This window comes from Phoca vitulina, unplaced genomic scaffold (assembly GCF_004348235.1).
Source record: "Phoca vitulina isolate PV1807 unplaced genomic scaffold, GSC_HSeal_1.0 scaffold85, whole genome shotgun sequence".
NCBI classification, from domain to species: Eukaryota; Metazoa; Chordata; class Mammalia; order Carnivora; family Phocidae; genus Phoca; species Phoca vitulina.
Genome location: NW_022589788.1, coordinates 4219086 through 4235587, shown reverse-complemented (window position 1 = coordinate 4235587; position 16502 = coordinate 4219086). Strand labels below are relative to the sequence as shown.

The window sequence follows — 16502 nt, the reverse complement described above, 5'->3', positions numbered from 1 at the left end:
GACATGATCTGAAGGATGGTCACCAGCCATTGCATAGTGTCTTTTGGTGTGAAGAAAAACTCTAAACCTACAGAAGGGTTCCAGGAGTAATTCAGTAAGCACCGTATATACTCCGCTGAGATTGAACAGTCGTTGACATGAGGCTATTCATTTTATCGTGCCTCTGTTTTTTTTAAATGGAATCATTTGAAAGTAAGTTGCAGGTATTGTGACATCTTACCCCTAAATACGTCAGCATACAGGTCTTCAGGGTGACATTGTCGTATATCAGCATGAGGCTGTTACCACACCTAGGAGAAGGATCAGTAATTCCATTTGACCGTGACCGTGTTCCCGACCAGACCACATTCTGCTTTTCCCCAGTTGCACCAAACTGTTCTTCATGAACCAGAATGCAGTCAGGCTTGTGTATTGCCCTTAGTTTTTTGTTCCTTTATTCTCTTAGTATAAAACAGTCATTCTGCCATTTTTTTGTGACATTCACCTTTTCCTTTTTCCCTCCCTCCCTCCCTCCCTCTCTCTCTCTCCCTTTCTCTTTCTTTTTCTCTTTTTCTTTCTCTCTCTCTCCCCTTTTCTTTCCTTCCTTCCTTCAACCATGGGTCAAAGATGCATTTAACACATTGAGAAGTTGAGTGAGATGGTAAAATTGATTGTAAGGGCATTCGAGAAACTAGGTATTTATTGGCATAAAAACAAGAAAAGAATTAGAATAAGATTGTTAGGTTAGATTTAAACCAACAGACTGGTGGGGAGAAGAAAATAAAACCTCTGGAGTTTTTTCTATTGGACATCAATGTACAAGTTAGTGTGTCTATCACATTTTCCGGGCTCTAATAAAGTAATAAATAGCAGGGACACATCCTCCTGGAGGACTGAATAAACTTCTGGTGGATGTGTTAAAAGTGCCCAGGTATGAATTGAAAGGACACTCCACCCCCCAATGCTTTTGTCTTCCAAATTTTGAGTAATTTCTCTTAAGGCTTTCCCTAATCCTTCCATCCAGAATCAACCTCTCCCCCTTTATCCTTTTATTACTTTTTGAAACAGCTTTATTTAAGTATAATTACCATAAAATTCCTCGTTGTCCATGTTCAGTGATTTTTAGGAAATTTATGCAGTTGTGCAACTGTCCGCGCACTCCAGTGTTAGGATGCTTTTCTCTAGAAAGTTCCTTCAGGCCTGTTGGAGTGGGTCTCCACTCCCTCCTCAAGCTCCAGGCAAACACTAATTTGCTTTCTCTCTAGAGATTTGCCTTTTAAAGAAACTTCACAGACACGGAATCCTGCAGATTATCTTTGGTGGGTCTTCCACTTCGGGTCATGTTTTGGGGTTTGCCTGCATAGTAGCCTGCGTCCATGGTGGCTTCCTGTCCATCAGTGTCCTCCGTTCATGTGCGGTGGCCTTATGAGTATTTGCATCAAGTCTCTTTGCGGACGAGCGTTTTATGTCTCTCGGGCAGGTTCCCAGGGGCGTGGTCGGTGTACTGGACTGTGTAGGGGCTGCCAGACTCTTCCAAGATGGCTGCACCTGCCAGTGACCAAGGCCATTCCAGGTTCTGCACGTACACCCCGTTCCTCCTCCTCCTCCGTCTTTCCGAGTATAGTCGGTGGCTGTCATAGGCTTCTTCCGAGTGAAGAAGTTTCGGCTGGCGAGTTGAGAGTGCTGTTCTCCAGAAAACCAGCTGGGGAAGGCCCGGTCCTCCTGGTCCGGGCACTTAGAATTTACACCCCAGGGGAGTCTTGCGTTGTCTCAGTGAGTTTGTTCAGCCCTTGGACGTTGGACCCACGGGCTGCCCAGAAAGAATTTTGCCCCTGCGCAGATTTTAAAGATTTCTCTAGATCGATTTACAAACAGTGGGATGCTCTCTTCTGAAACGCGCTCTCGGTTGGCTCGGAGGAGTGCGCGCGGACGGGTCGGCGGTGTCACCGCGCGGAGCCTCACGCCCCTTCCACCGACCCCGGCGCCGTCGTGAGTCCGGTTTCCATCGGGATGGGTTTCGGAGTGCGGCCTGACGTTCGGACTGAACGCATCCGCCTGCAGAAAAGAGATGAGCAACCGCATAGAGAATGAAAGTTGCTCGGAGCCCACTACCCGGAGCGCGGTCGTGTGGACGCTTTACATAGCTCCTTCCGGTAATACAGGTTTATTTTATTTTTATTTTCCTTACTTTTAAAGATGTTGTTTATTCGACACAGAGAGCGGAATCGAGTAGGCAGAGTGGCGGGAGCGGCAGAGGAGAAGCAGGCTCCCCGCTGAGCACGACGCAGGATTCTTACTTTAAAAAGCGTTCGGGAGCAGAGCGTTGCGCGTGCGGGGTTTCGCCGCTCCCTCTGTGGAGCGTGCGGCTCCCAGCGCGATGCTGCTGCGCTGCGGTGGCACGGTCCCTGTCCCTCGGTGCGAGCCGCGGGCCGGCGGGTGTGCACCCGGGGGGGGCGGAGGGAGCCGGGAGCCCTGGGCCCGCCCCGCCCCCAGCGCGCGCCCCTCGCCCGCGAGCCAGGCCTGACGCGCCGACACGGAGCGCGCGATCGGATAGGCGGCGCGGCATCTGCGCGCCACTGAGCGGCCTGCCGCCCCCGCCCGCGCCCGCGCCCGCCGAGCCGCGTCCGAGCCGCCGCCCGAGGTCCCCGGAGCCGCCCGCCGAGCCCGCCCGGGCATGGAGCCGCCGGCCGCGCGCCCCTGAGCCCCGCGGCGTTCATGGTGAGTGCGGCCGGCCCGCCCACCGGCCCGGGCGCCTGCGTGGGTGCACCTGGGTGCGTGTGCGTGTGTGTGTGTTGCACACGACTGCTCCGGCGAGCCGAGCCTTGCACGCGGCCGCCGTGCTCCCCGCGTGCCTCCCAGCAGGCTTTGTGTGTGCGGTTTTGCGAGATATTCTCCCAGGGTCGGTGTTAGTGGGGGCCGTGAGAGGCCGAGGGGGCGCCGCCGCGTCCTGATTGTTGTCACCGCGCAGGGGACTGCAGCCTGTTCTCCGGCTCGGGCCAGGCCCGGCCCCCCTCTCCCGGGCCCGGGGGGCCTTGCCCGTGGTCCTGGGGGGGGGAAGCCTTTGTGCGGGGGGCGGGAGGGGGCAGCCGGCACCGTTTGGGCGGATGGCAGCAGCGGCCGGGCTTGGTAAAACCCACGGTCCACCTCTCACGTTGCATTCGGCAGACCGCACATTAACTTCTGCGTTCTGCGTGTTCTGTAAGGAGCACAACAATCAGAAGAGCTTCCCGACGGTTGCCTTCCCAAATGCCGTCTCCGGTAAGGTGGAGAACGCTCTCTGGGACAGCGCTGCCGGGGGAGCAGCCCGGGAGGTCCTCGGGGCCTCTTTACTGTGAGTTCAGGCCGCGGTGGCCACCAGGAGGGTCTCCCGGAAGGCTGAGCACTTGTGAGACCTGGACAGGCCACTCCTCCGAAAATGTCCAGACCAGCGCCCCTCTCCCCCAGAACTGCTTGTTACCGATGGCAAAGTGTGACACCAGCTGTGGCCTTCCAGGCGCTTCCCTGTCGCGGCATTTTCCCCACGGCCCTGTTGAGTACCCCTCCTAGTGGGAAATACTGAGAGGGTAATTTTTTAGTAACACGACAACGGAAATAATTCCCAGCCATTTTCTGGGCACCTGCGGCGGCTCTTACGGTAATCTGTTTTCACAGGAAGGGCGAAGGAATGCGCTCAAGGTCACGCTGCCGGTGGTGGTCCTTGAGGTTGAGGTTGAGACCCAGGCCTGCCGCCGCGCCGGCGCTTCCCCTGCAGGCTGCCCGGGCCCTCGGCCTGTGCAGGTGTGGCTGCTGCCCTGCCGTGGACGGTGGCTCATGTGGATCGTATGGGGACCACAGCTGTCTTGCTGGGAACGGCTAACCTTGCCACAGTATACAGTTGAGTCAAGGACTGAAGCACAGGTCTTGGCTGACGGCGGAGTTTTCCAGGCAGCCAGGGGGCTTCCATTTCTGGCCACGCGCTCCTGGCGCTGTCGGTAGCATTGACGACCCCTCCTGCCGTCCTGCCAGGAATGCTTTCTCTTCATCATTTGAGAAGCTTGATCTTCGTCCTTTTAAAACAAATGTCTCTCGAGGCCACCTTTTGGTTTTCCTTTTTAATGGCAAGTTAAACACTTACCTCAGGAGGCTGTCACCCTTATCCTCGCCCTCAGCACTGCTCCAATCACACACAGGATGTGGATCCCGCGTGGGGCGCATCTAACGGGCTCGTCACGCCTCTCACAGGTTACTTTCCAGCTCTGCACCAAGCCCAGCTTCTCCCTCTTGGGACTAGTCCCACCAGCTCTAGGTAGCTTGCTGTTGAGACTTCGACTCAGCATCATTGCCCACATGACGCCCTTGCCCTGACCCACGGATGAGCCTGCCCGAGTGTGTCCCTTGGCTGCTGCTTGCCCTGTCAGGATGCCTCTCCCGCACCCAGCCCAGATCTTCCCTGTCCTTTGTGCACTCGTATGGCACCCTTTATGAGATGCCTTCCTTGATTCCCGCAGCCGTAGACATCGGTCCTGGGGCTTGCTCTCTTGTGGCATTTTTCCTGATCTGCTCCCATCAGCTCTGCCGGCATCTTACTGCCCCTCCCAGAGCCCTTCAAGGCTGAGGTCTGGGTCTCCTCAAGTGCCGACCCCGTGTGGTCCCTTCACAGATGAGGTCCCTTTCCCTTTTCCTCCTGCCTGCTAAATCTGTTTTGCTTACGGTCCCTGAATGAACCTGGGGCCCTGCTCCTGCCTCCTGGCTTTTTTCCTGACCCTTTGCTGGGTCATCAGACCACACCCACAGCTCAGCCCCTGGTTCCTTGTGGCAGGTTTGTTTGCTGCTCTAGCTGGCGTTCGTCTGGTCTTCCCAGCAGGATACGTGGTAAACTCCTCAGGGCAGGGGCTGTGACCTACCATGCTTACAAATGAGTGGCTTGTGAACTTTGTTGACCCCCATCCCTCCCCCCCTCCCCAGACAATTTGAAACTCTGGACGCAGATATAACTAGGATAGAACTGGTAACTAGGATAGAGCTGAAAGAAATTGTCCTTACTATGTGGACTCTGCATTTTTTTTAAATTGTTTGATTTTTAAAGAAAATGTTGACATGACCGCCTAAATGGATTTATCACTGGAACTTTGAAAAACCCTGTTCTCAATTCCCTCTATGGCTGGGCAGGGTGTTGGCAGGGTGATTTGTACTGAGCAGCCTGCAGGCTCATCAAAACTTGATCCCGTAGGGGTCCCAAGAAGAGGAGAAACTTTGTGAGGATAGATTGGCCTGAGGCTGGGCCTGGCCCACAGAAGGGGCTCACGCTTTAGTGGCAGCTGTGGAACGGGCCTCACTTCACCTCCTCCCAGGAGCCTTCACGGTTGATGCCTTTTCAGAGATGAGGAAGCAGGCTGAGTGAGGAGCAAGAGGACTTGCCCCAGGTCAGAACCAGGCTTACAACTCACTGTTCGCTTCCAGAGACCTGGCTCTTACCCCATCACGTGCCACCCCTAACGCTGATAAGTCATGGCCAAAAGTTGTTTCTCCAGGGATGCTTTATTTGCAGCCCTCCCGCCCATCCCCCCAAAGGATTCTTCTTTTCCTTCTTTTTTTTTTTTTCTGGTTAAACAATGATTTTATTGCTTGAGTGCGTAGACAAATTTATGCAACCAGGGCAGAGGCTGTGGGTGACTCGTATTTCCAACTGAGGGGAAGGGACAGGACTCTCTTGGTCTTACGAATATCAAGCCAACCATTAAACACGGCTCTGGGTCAGAATGAGCCGGAGTTTAGCATCCTTATCCTTTCTGTTCCTCTCATGCTGCTTTCAAACAGCAACAGCTTTCTTTTTTTTTTTTTTAAAGATTTTATTTATTTATTTGACAGAGATAGGGAACACAAGCAGGGGGGAGGGGCAGAGGGAGAAGGAGAAGCAGACTCCTGGCTGAGCAGGGAGCCCAATGCCGGGACTCCATCCCAGGGGCCTGGGACCACGACCTGAGCCAAAGGTAGATGCTCAACCAACTGAGGCACCCAGGCACCCCGCAACAGCTTTCTTAATTAAATGATAGGGATCCTCAGGAAGATCAGGAGCAAGTCCTTTGGACTTCAGAATTCTCCAGGTTTTATTTGCCTGTCACAGAAAGCACTTGGGCAAGGCCACATGAGCCTCTCGGGATCACACCGGTTCCTGAGGGAGTCAGGCCCTTCTCAGCCAGTGTGTACATCTGTTCCTCCGTATCCTCAGCCAGGTGGGGACGCTGGGCGGTGAGGCAGGGCCGGCTGGATCGGGCCCTTCTCGGGAGCGGGTGTGCGGCCCATGGTGGCCGCGGTCGCGCGGCGGAAAAGGGCAGTCAGTCCTTTTTGGTTTCTGAAGTCGGTTTGTCGTATTGGGAATATGAGCTAACTGTTGACACCTCCATGTGAGCCTCTGGAAGAACTAGGTGTGAAGCAAGACCTGCGACCGTTTCCAGTGCCATTTACACCTGCAATGCTGTTGGGAGTTTTGGAAAGGCTTTCCTTTCGCTTTCAAGTATGGGCAGGACAGGCCGCCTCTGTTTTTGTTTTGTTTTGTTTTGTTTTGTCTTAATCATGCAGTGCTCTGTGTGATTAAAACAAAAGTATTTGCCCTACATCTGCCCTTAATTCAATATTACAGGTTTCTGTCATGGTTGAAAGCTTTCTTTAGACAGAATGTGAGTGATTGAATTACTTCCACATCATGTCTGTGAGCGTCTCTCATGCATCCTGGAGAGTGCTGGAAACTGTGGCTGCAGAGCCAGATGCTTGGCTTCTGATCCCAGCCCCCCGCTCCCCAGCTGGGCCATTCGCTGACATCTCTGGGCCTGCACCTTTCCTCTGTGACATGGGGACAGAGGTGGTGGCTCCTCGCACAGAGGGCTGGCGGGAAGGTGACCTGTGTGTGTGTCACGTCCGCGCAAAGCTCTCTGCTCATTCATGGAGCTGTTTGTACTTGTTGTTGTAACAGAGCTTCGGAGTGCTACCTGAAGAGACCTGATATTTTTTGGTTACAAATCAAGGCATTTGGTTAACTTTACTCCTTTTTGTGTTTGTGCTGTTTGTAGACTTTGCAGGCTCCTTGATTGTTTGGCCCAAGAGCTAGCTTGCTTGCTTGCTTGCTCGCTCGCTCCCTCCCTCCCTCCCTCCTTCCCTCCCTCCCTTGTTTCAGGTCTAAGGGTAATGGCATTCAGCAGCCAGGGCTACGCTTTATCAAGAACTTCCTGTACGCCAAGCCTCTCCCTGTTCCTTAGATAGTCCTCTCTGGTTGGTATGGCTTCCCTTCCGTTTCCGCACATGCGGACATGAAGCTCAGGGATTCTAAGTAAGTGTTTTGCTGGAGGTCACAGCTGGGTCTTGGTGGATCTGAGTTTTATCCCACACCGATCTGGCTCCAGGGGCCACACCTAACCTGTGTAGGACTGGGCCTTTTCCCTCTAAAACTGCACACGTGTTTGAGTGTATTCACAAAGAGATTGGGCTGGCACGGAGTGGGCGACCCCAGCCCCTTGCTGGCTGTGTACTTGGGGGTAAGACACTTCACCCTGAGCCTCAGTTACCCTATCTGTAAAATGGGGTGAGACTTGCCATGGAGATTGTTACGGAGATAGAATGAGACAGTATGTGTAAAGCACACAAAAGCAAATGGAAATGGGTGTCCACATTCTGGGACATTTAACTTGGGGCTTGTCATCTTTGGCCTTGGCATATGGTTCACTAGACCATGGTCAGCAGATGAGTAGCACCTTACAGGGCCTTCATTACTAATTCTTGTTAAAATGCAACATGCCTCAGAATCTTGCTCAACACACAGCTTCTGGTAGATTGTCTATAAAATCCAAGACTTTGACATCCTGGTGCTCGATGTGAAGCTTCCAGTGGCTTGGTGCTGTGTTAGGTCACAGCTGAGTGCCTGAAACAGTGTGTGCTCAGGTGTTGACGTGATGAAAAAGGGAGTCTGTTTTCCCATTTAGGGGTAGGCAGAAGTCATTTTGGTATTTTTGTGGGACCATTTCCTGGTAGACCGTGATGGCATCTAATCTTGTGCCCCAGATGCAAGAAACTGCCCCACCCACCTGCTTCTTGGTGTGCCCCTTCTCACAGCCTGTGTGTTTTGAGGAAATAAATATACCTTTCTACTTTTTAGAAGCTTCTATAGGCTCTTGTGGTTGAGAGAATAATTGCTGGCCAAATCATGTTACCAGTAACAACCCCCTTGGCAGTGAGTGTCAACTTAATTCATTTTGCAATTAATTGCTTTCCACTCATGATATTGCTTCTGTTGTTATCTGGAATGGTTATTTAAATCTTGGGTTAGCTATTCATTTGTCTGTCCTGTCTTGCCAATTAGATTGTCTTCCCTTACGTGGGAGGATCCCGAGAGCCTCATCTATAGGCAATAAGAAAGTATTGGTTCTTTTTTTCTTTTTGGCAGAGGGCTAAGAGCGTGTACACACACGCACGCGCACATGCACACGCTGTTTCCGAAGCTAGACTCTTTGGTCCCAGCTTGCTTGACTCTCCTGAACTCTTCTGGTTGGGCATTTGGAATGTGGGTCACCAGGTGTGACCAAGGGACACATTAGTTACCCAGTGCTGGTGAGGCTGCTCATGGCACAAATATTTATGTAACAACTTGCAGTCATGGCTTCATACAAAGATGTTAAAGAATTTTTTTTTTATGTTCCTGCTTTTAAGAAAATGAAACTGCATTTGCACAACGTGGATGGACCTGGAGTGTGTTATGCTAAGTGAAATAAATCAGACTGAGAAAGACAAATACCATCTGATTTCACATATATGTGGAATGTAAAAAACAAAACAAATGAGTAAACAAAAAGCAGAATCAGATCCATAATACAGAGAGCACACTGATGGTTGCCAGATGGGGGCGGAGGGACTAGATGGTGAAGGGGAGTGGGAGACACAGGCTTCCAGTTACAGAATGAATAAGTCGTGGGAACGAAAGGCCCAGCACAGGGAACAGAGGCGGTGATGCTGTAAGAGCGTTGTATGGTGACAGGTGGCCGCCACACTCGTGGTGGGCACAGGTCACATACAGAGAAGCCGAATCACTGTGTCGTACACCGGAAACTAAGGTAACATTGTGTGTCAACTGTACTTCAATAAAAAATATATATCTGTGAAAAGAAACACTTTTAATCATCTTCTCCAAAAAATGTTTAACCTTTTCCTCATTTCAGAAACTATTTGAAGGGCTAACAAAAATACATAAAATGCCATGAGATAAAAGGAAAGGGGTTTGAAATTTTGGTTGGAAGTGGGTAGGAGCTGAAGCCAGGGGGTCAGATGAATGCTGGAGTTGGCTATTGCTCTGGCTCCAAGCTTCCCAGTGGTCACTGCAGTAACGAACAGAGGTTGATATTGTCCAGAAGCCAGAGGACACCTCTTCCCTGGACCAGCGCAGAAAGCCTGAGGTGGGACTGCTGGGATGGTGGGCCTCAGTGACCACCCCCTCCCCCAGCAGCAGGGGAGGCCGCAGTCCTCACTGCAGAGCTGTATGACCCCTTTAGTTGCCAGTGTGTCCTTCTGAAAAGGAAGTATTTTGGATGTGCTATCCTCAAAGTGACTTGAAAGACTTCATTAAAAAACTGCTTTCTTGCACTCAGAGAGGCTTCATAATATCAGAACTGGCGAGGTCCAGAGTTACCCCTTGTTTCTTTGTCCCAGGAATATGAAGACAAGGCTGGACGACCTAGCAAGCCACCCTCTCCAAAGCAGAATGTGAGGAAGAATCTTGATTTTGAGCCACTGTCCACCACCGCACTCATCCTGGAAGACAGACCAGCGTGAGTCTTTTTTTTTGACAGAGAGAGACACAGCGAGAGAGGGAACACAAGCAGGGGGAGTGGGAGAGGGAGAAGCAGGCTTCCCGCCGAGCAGGGAGCCCGATGTGGGGCTCTATCCCAGGACCCCTGGATCATGACCTGAGCCGAAGGCAGATGCTTAACGACTCAGCCACCCAGGCGCCCCCCAGCGTGAGTCTTAAAAAGAATCTCTAGAACATTTGCTCGAGTTGATAAGTACAATTTGCTGATCACCTCTGTGTTACAAAAGAGCTCAGGTCACCAGAGGGAAGAAGAGTAAGCCCTAGCACGTATTAAAATCCTCAGTTCCCCATTATTTCCTATAACATGTGTGCTATAATAATAATAATAAAGAATTGATTTGCAAAACCGTCCTTTAACACAGAAGTTTTGACCAAGGTTTTCCATTGAGGTGGTTTTTCATTTTAATTTAGCATTTAGAAATACTAAGTAGCCACTGTAAATTATGGACTGGCTCCTGACGGTAAGCGCAGGGAAGTGTCCTGCAACGGGGGTGTTGCGGGGGCATCCCAGCGTCGTAGGACAGCTCCTGGCCTGGCCAGCTGGCTTCTTGGGGGTCGGCGGTACGTGGGCTGAGTGATCTTACCAGGCCCGCCTCTCCCTCTAGTGTCCATCGGTGGATAAGATGGGCTTTGATGACTGGTTCACACATCGCCTTTGGGGGTCTCAGTGAGGTAAAGGGACTGCTGCATTGTCCCAGGCCACAGATTGTCTCTCCTTAAGTATGGAGCTTCCATGAACATTGTGTTTGAATAGAAAGATCCTACAACTTTGAAAAGAGGGAGAAAGAGAGCTTGTTAAAACAGTGGTTCCTTAGGTCCCTGCCTACCCTGAAATCTAAAACTGATGAAATCTGAAGAAGAAATGGGTTTTCTTCTTCCTTTTTTTTTTTTTTTTTAAGATTTTATTTAATTATTGAGAGAGAGAGAGAGAGTGCGTGCACATGTGAGTGGGGGGAGAGGGGGAGAGAGAATCGCAAGCAGACTCCATGCCAAGTGCGGAGCCAGAGGCGGGGCTCAGTCTCGTGACCCCGAGATCACGACTTTGAGCAGAAATCAAGTCGGATGCCTAGCCCAGAAACGGGTCTCCTAATGTTAACTCGGTCCGTGGGAGTTGTGGCCGTGTGGTGGATGGGGAGCGTCCTGCAGTGCAGGAGTAGGAAGATGGATGGGGACCCAGAAAGAGCCCATTCGGGACCACCCTCCCAGCACTGTCAGAAGGCTCCATGCCGGGGCGCCGGGGTGGCTCAGTTGGTTAAGCGGCTACCTTTGGCTCAGGTCATGATCTCAGGGTCCTGGGATCGAGCCCCGCGTTGGGCTCCCTGCTCAGTGGGGAGTCTGCTTCTCCCTCTGCTGCTCCCCCTGCTTGTGCTCTCTCTCTCTCTCTGTGTCAAATAAATAGATAAAATTTTTTAAAAAAAGGCACCATGCCCTCCGGCAGAAAGCCGGGTGGTCATTCAGAATATGCCGGAACGCGGGCTGCTCTGTGTGAGGAGCACAGCAGTGGGACCTGCCGCCTCCCAGGTGTCAAGCACCCGCAAATTCACCAGCACATTTCTGGAAGAGCCTGTGCGTTTGAGTTTTTTTACCCAGGAATCAAATTGGACACCCATTTAGATGCTCAGAACTGTGATGCACATTTGTATGTAAAAGAAACAAAACAGATGAGCTCAATGAGCCCATAGTGGATACAAAGCTCATACCCCTGAGAAACTGGTCGGGGAGCGGATTCATCCAAATGCGCGACACTTGCCGTTAGGGTCCCTACTTCCTGGTCACTGTCACAGCTGGGGTGCCCTGTGGTCAGCGCACGGTCGCCCTGGAGCCGGACTGAAGAATCCTGGGAGATCAGCGTTGATGGGAGCTGTGGGCAACTGTTCCTTTCTTTCTACTAATCTTTCTACTTCAGGGTTTTTTAATAATGAGCTTGTTTTATTTCTGTAAATAAATATTTTTAGTTTATGAAATTGCTGCGTATTGGGTCATCTTAACAAATGTAGTTTTTTGGTCTTTTGAGTTTTTCATTTTTTTTAGTAAATGATTCTTCAAGTTTTATTTTTCCAAGACTTTTATTTGATGTTTATAATAGTGAAAATCCTCTATTTTCTATCAAGAAACCTCCCAGCGAAGCCAGCTGAAGAAGCTCAGAAACACAGGCAGCAGTATGAAGAAATGGTGGTTCAGGCCAAGAAACGAGGTAATGGAATCTGCACATGTTGGTTATGTAAGACGGCACGAGATTTCGTGTCTTTCAGATTTTCTTTTTACCTCCTGGAGCCCTAGATCCTGAACTTTGGTGGATGCCTAAATATTTTGAAATTTGTAATTTTCCATCAAAAGCGTATATTTCCACTAAAACTGTCCATTCCCGGTAGCTTTCTTCAAGGCAATAACACTTTGGTTTTTTTTTTTTTTGAAGATTTTATTTATTTGTCAGAGAGAGAGCAAGTGAGCACAAGCAGGGGGAACGGCAGGCAGAGGGACAGGCAGACTCCCTGCCGAGCAGGGAGCCCGATGTGGGACTTGAACCCAGGACCCTGGGGTCATGACCTGAGCCAAAGGCAGATGCTTAACTGACTGAGCCACCCAGGGGTCCCAAGGAGATAACACTTTTAATTTACACAAGAGAAGAGATCACTTAGGACAGAAGTGCTAGGTTGGGTAAAGCTTCAGCCCGAGGTGATGGGCAGACTTCCTCCCCTCTCTGGGCTCCGCTTTCCTCATTTACAAGAAGATGTGATTGGTTTGATAAAATCCATGCAACACTTAAAAACTCTAAGATGGCAGCATGTTTAAAAAGTATACGTAATGAACACAGTGTGGCCCCATGCCACAACGAATATTAAGCGTAAACCGGAAGGACATTCGTTCTGACACCTGCTGCAGTGTGGACAGGTCTGGAGGGCATTTTGCTCAGTGAAATCAGGTACTCACTCAGGGACACATACTGTATGATTTTACTGACATGAAGCCCCCAGAGCAGTCAGCATCCTAGAGATGGAGAGTAGAATGGTGGGGAGCTTCAGTCGGGGAAGGTGAGAAAATTCTGGAGGTGGATGGTGCCGACGGTCGCACCACCGTGTGAATGTACTCAGTGCCCCTGGTTGTACACCTGAAATGGTTAGCATGCTACTGTTTGTTTTAGGGGTTTTACCACCGTGAAAGAAATACCGCAAAGCATGGATAGATTAAGATGCATGGTATTTCCCAGAGTTGCTCCTCACAAGCTAGGAGTTGTGCCTGAGCCGTGAGAGGCGAGGCTAGAGGTTTGATTGGGAAGGAGATCTGGCAGGCGGCACAGGGGGCGTCTGGTGGTTGGCAGTGTTCTGGGTTTTGGCTGGGGTGGTAGTTTATGGGTTTCTCCCTTGTGGTAGTTTAACTGTGTTCTTACTTGTGTACTCTTCTGTCTGTGCGTTCTACTTAAAAACTCACTGAGAGGTAGATGAGGCCTAAGCATTCTACACCCCGTGAGGCCTGAAACAGGTGTTGGGAGGGAAGCTTCACAGCTCCACTTCGGTTGCTTTTTCTGGGGGGTTTCGCAGTGGGACTCTGAGCAAAGTCACCCTGCGTGGAAGCAGCGGGGGTCGGTTAACAGGTGCTCTCTCCTTGGTTGTGATCATGGTTTGCAGAGCTGAAGGAGGCCCAGCGGAGGAGAAGGCAGCTGGAGGAGAGGTGCCGACTGGAGGAGAGCATTGGCAACGCCGTCCTCACCTGGAACAACGAGATTTTGCCTAACTGGGAAACGATGTAAGTTGTGGTGTGGCGGGCACAGCTCGACGGCCGGGTGTTTCCCTCTAGAACCTACCGCAAGTGGCCGTGTAACCGGAGCTCCTGTCATAGGCTTTGGTGGATTTACCCTACACTTAATGTGGTGTGGGGTCTCCCTTCCCACCTTGGTTCAGCCCTGCCTGCTGTTCCTTGCCTGGACACCGTGACATCCCCCATCTGACCCCCAGATTGTCTTTGCTCAGTGTCCTGAGGGATCTTCTAAAGCCTAGGTCTGTGTCCGTCCCCCCCCCCCCCCCCCGTGTAGAATGTCCGTGACTTCCTACTACTCTGTATACAGTATGAATTCCTTTGCTTAGCTGGTGGGATCTTTTGTGAGATAACCTGCTCCTTCCTCTCTAGGCTCACAGCTTTCCTGCCTTGATGAGCCCTCTCCTTAGGGAGCCGCAGGACCTTTGCATGTTCTATCCCCTCTGCTTAGCGTGCTCTTGCCCTGTAGCGCCTCATCCAGCTAACCCTTCGTTCTCTAAAGCTCAGGCTTCCTTGGGGAAGACTTTGCTGCCCAGGTGACTGTGGGAGACCCCTGGCTACACTGCACCCATCTGCTCCAGCATCTGTTGTCCTCTGAGGATGGGGACGGGGTCTGTGAGGACACCCCCAGTGGCCAGTACCCAGCAGAGTCTGGCAGCTGCTATCTTAACACCCAAGGGACAGCTGTAGATCTATTCTTCCTGCACGTTCAGAATGGGGGAGGGGCAGCGTGTGGACAGCAGTCCCAGTCCCAGGCCAGGAGCAGACGCGGGTGGCTCCTTCTGGGCCTCAGCCCGTTAGTGGGCCCTGCCGGGGAGCGTGGATGCGAGTTTCCCTTCAGGCTTGTCGCTTTCCACTTGAACTGGATGTTAGGATGTTGGGGAGTTGCTTCTGGCACTTTCCTGGGTGTTACTGGCTCTCGTTACAGGGGTCAGACAGCCCTGTTGAGAATCTCTGCTAGGAAAACAGGCTATTTTTGGAGCCCGATTTTCTAGGCAGTGTCTTTAATAGGCTGGACACAGGAAATACTTTCTCTCAGAGGGGACCCAGGAACAGAGTGGAGGTGCTCCGAACCCCTAGGCTGTGACCCTGTGTGGCTGCAGAACCCCCTGCCCCCGCAGTGTCTCCTGCCCTGGCCGATGCTTGATGTGAGCTAGACGTGGGCGCTTCCACAGCAGCCCACATTTAGGTGCACCGGCCGGGCGCCTCTGTGCCCTGTCCCACTTGACCTTCACAACGCCCTTCTGGGGAAGGGTTTCAGCAGCTGGATGGCAGAGGGGAGAAGTCATCTGCTCTGGGTTCCGCAGGTAAGGGTGGAATTGGGATGCAGACCTGGTTTCGGTCACAGCAGCCCGTGCTCTTCCCCCCCTGCGCCGCGCTGAGAAGTCCCAGGGGAGCCCTGGCACCTTCACGTTAGTCCCGGCTGTTGGCGGTGCGTGAGCATCGTGGCCCGCACACCTCCGCGTCTCCACTGCCAGCGGGGTTGGGCAGCTCATTCCCCGAGTGACTGGCCTGCGTGCAGTGCGGCGGCCGGCCGCTGGGCTCTCGGGGCTCCCCGGCACCCCCACGCCGCGCCCAGCTGTCCGCGGTTCCTGCAGCGGCCCGGGCTCTTTCTTGCTCCGTGCCTTCTGCTCTGAAAGCCCTTCCCGTCCGTTACCTGCTTAAACTGCTGCCGGTCACTCAGGATTCAGCTCCCGAACAGCCATTGTTGTTGCTCTCCCGGCCTCTGGAACGCTGGGCTGCAGCTCCCCGAGGGCAGGGGCTGCACGTGCGACTCCGTATCCCCCGCTCTTCTGGTCTGGGGCTGGGTGCACAGGTGGCCAGATGTTTCTTATGGAGAACAAACTTCTAAATCCACGCTTCCGTTTTTGTGCAGGTGGTGCTCTAGAAAAGTTCGAGATTTATGGTGGCAGGGAATCCCTCCCAGTGTGAGAGGCAAAGTCTGGAGCTTAGCCATTGGCAACGAGTTAAACATCACCCATGGTGAGTAGCTTGCCTGATCCTAGGTTTGGAGAATGTCTCCTCTCCCCCTGCCTCCTTCCAGCCCCAGTCCTCTGGCTTCTCCAGTCCCCTCTGCCCCGTGAGGAAGAAAGGTAGCCGCTGCCATGAAGCCGAGTCTTTTGAGAGGCCTGGTAACTGTGTCCTCCAGGAGGGAGAGACAGCGGGGCAGCCAGGGTCACTCCCACGTGCCTCAGTTACCTGGGAGTCCCAAGCACACGCCTCCCTTCTTCCTGATACCTGTCCTCTTCCCTGAATAGACAAGGTGGCACATATGGGTTTCAAAGCAGCGGTGGGCTGGGTCACGTCAGGATCTCTTCTCCAAGTGCTGTGGAAAGCCAGCCTTGATGGGGACATGACAGTGGAAGGAAGGTGGGTGTTCTTTCTGTGGAGGCATTCTATCTAGGGTACTGTGGGGTTTTTTCACAACATTTTGTTCCAGGCAGCTTATATATAAGCACCGTAGAAGGACAGTTGCTGTGCCAGGCCCGGGGTCCCTGAGTCCTAGTAGCTGAAGTCCGGAGGGGAGGTTGAGATCTGTACTCCACTTTCTTCGGGCTGTTTGTCTTTCCGGATGCCCCGTGCGGTGTGCAGGTGATCATCCCCCAGCAGCCGCGCGCGCCCCGGACTGGCTTCCTGCTCCGTGCCCGGCACCCCACGAGGCTGCGCCCCCAGAGGGAGATTGACACCGGAGCTCAGACACTTAGAATCTAGTGCTTCGTAACTGGTGGTCACTCGTTCTCCCTTTTCTCCCTGGCTGCGGTCTCGGCCGCTGAGACAGGAGCCTCTTCCTCCTCCCGTCCTTTGTGCTCGTGCCCAGCACGCGCTCGTGCGGTTGGTGGTGGCGGTTTTCACCCCGTGGAAGGCGTTCGAGCGGAAAACTGATTTGTATCTTTTCTGTGTAGCTAGGGTTCATATTTTTTATTACTGTTATTTTTTTTTT

At 52.4% G+C, this 16502-nt stretch overlaps 1 protein-coding gene and 1 pseudogene across 3 annotated transcripts in view; one reads left to right on the top strand and one right to left on the bottom strand.

Annotated features, from left to right (window-relative positions):
- Positions 1–16502, top strand: part of TBC1D14 (TBC1 domain family member 14) — a 104992-nt gene that overhangs the window by 62671 nt on the left and 25819 nt on the right. For 2 of the 3 annotated variants that reach the window (XM_032395474.1, XM_032395473.1), the window contains exons 4-7: positions 9649–9767; positions 11920–12002; positions 13435–13552; positions 15438–15544. In XM_032395474.1, coding sequence (XP_032251365.1) covers positions 9649–9767; positions 11920–12002; positions 13435–13552; positions 15438–15544 — 427 coding nt within the window. Of the gene's footprint in view, positions 1–2641; positions 2698–9648; positions 9768–11919; positions 12003–13434; positions 13553–15437; positions 15545–16502 lie in introns of those variants that run through there. The other variant, XM_032395475.1, reaches the window with a different exon arrangement.
- On the bottom strand, positions 5602–7092 carry LOC116626287 (annotated as a pseudogene).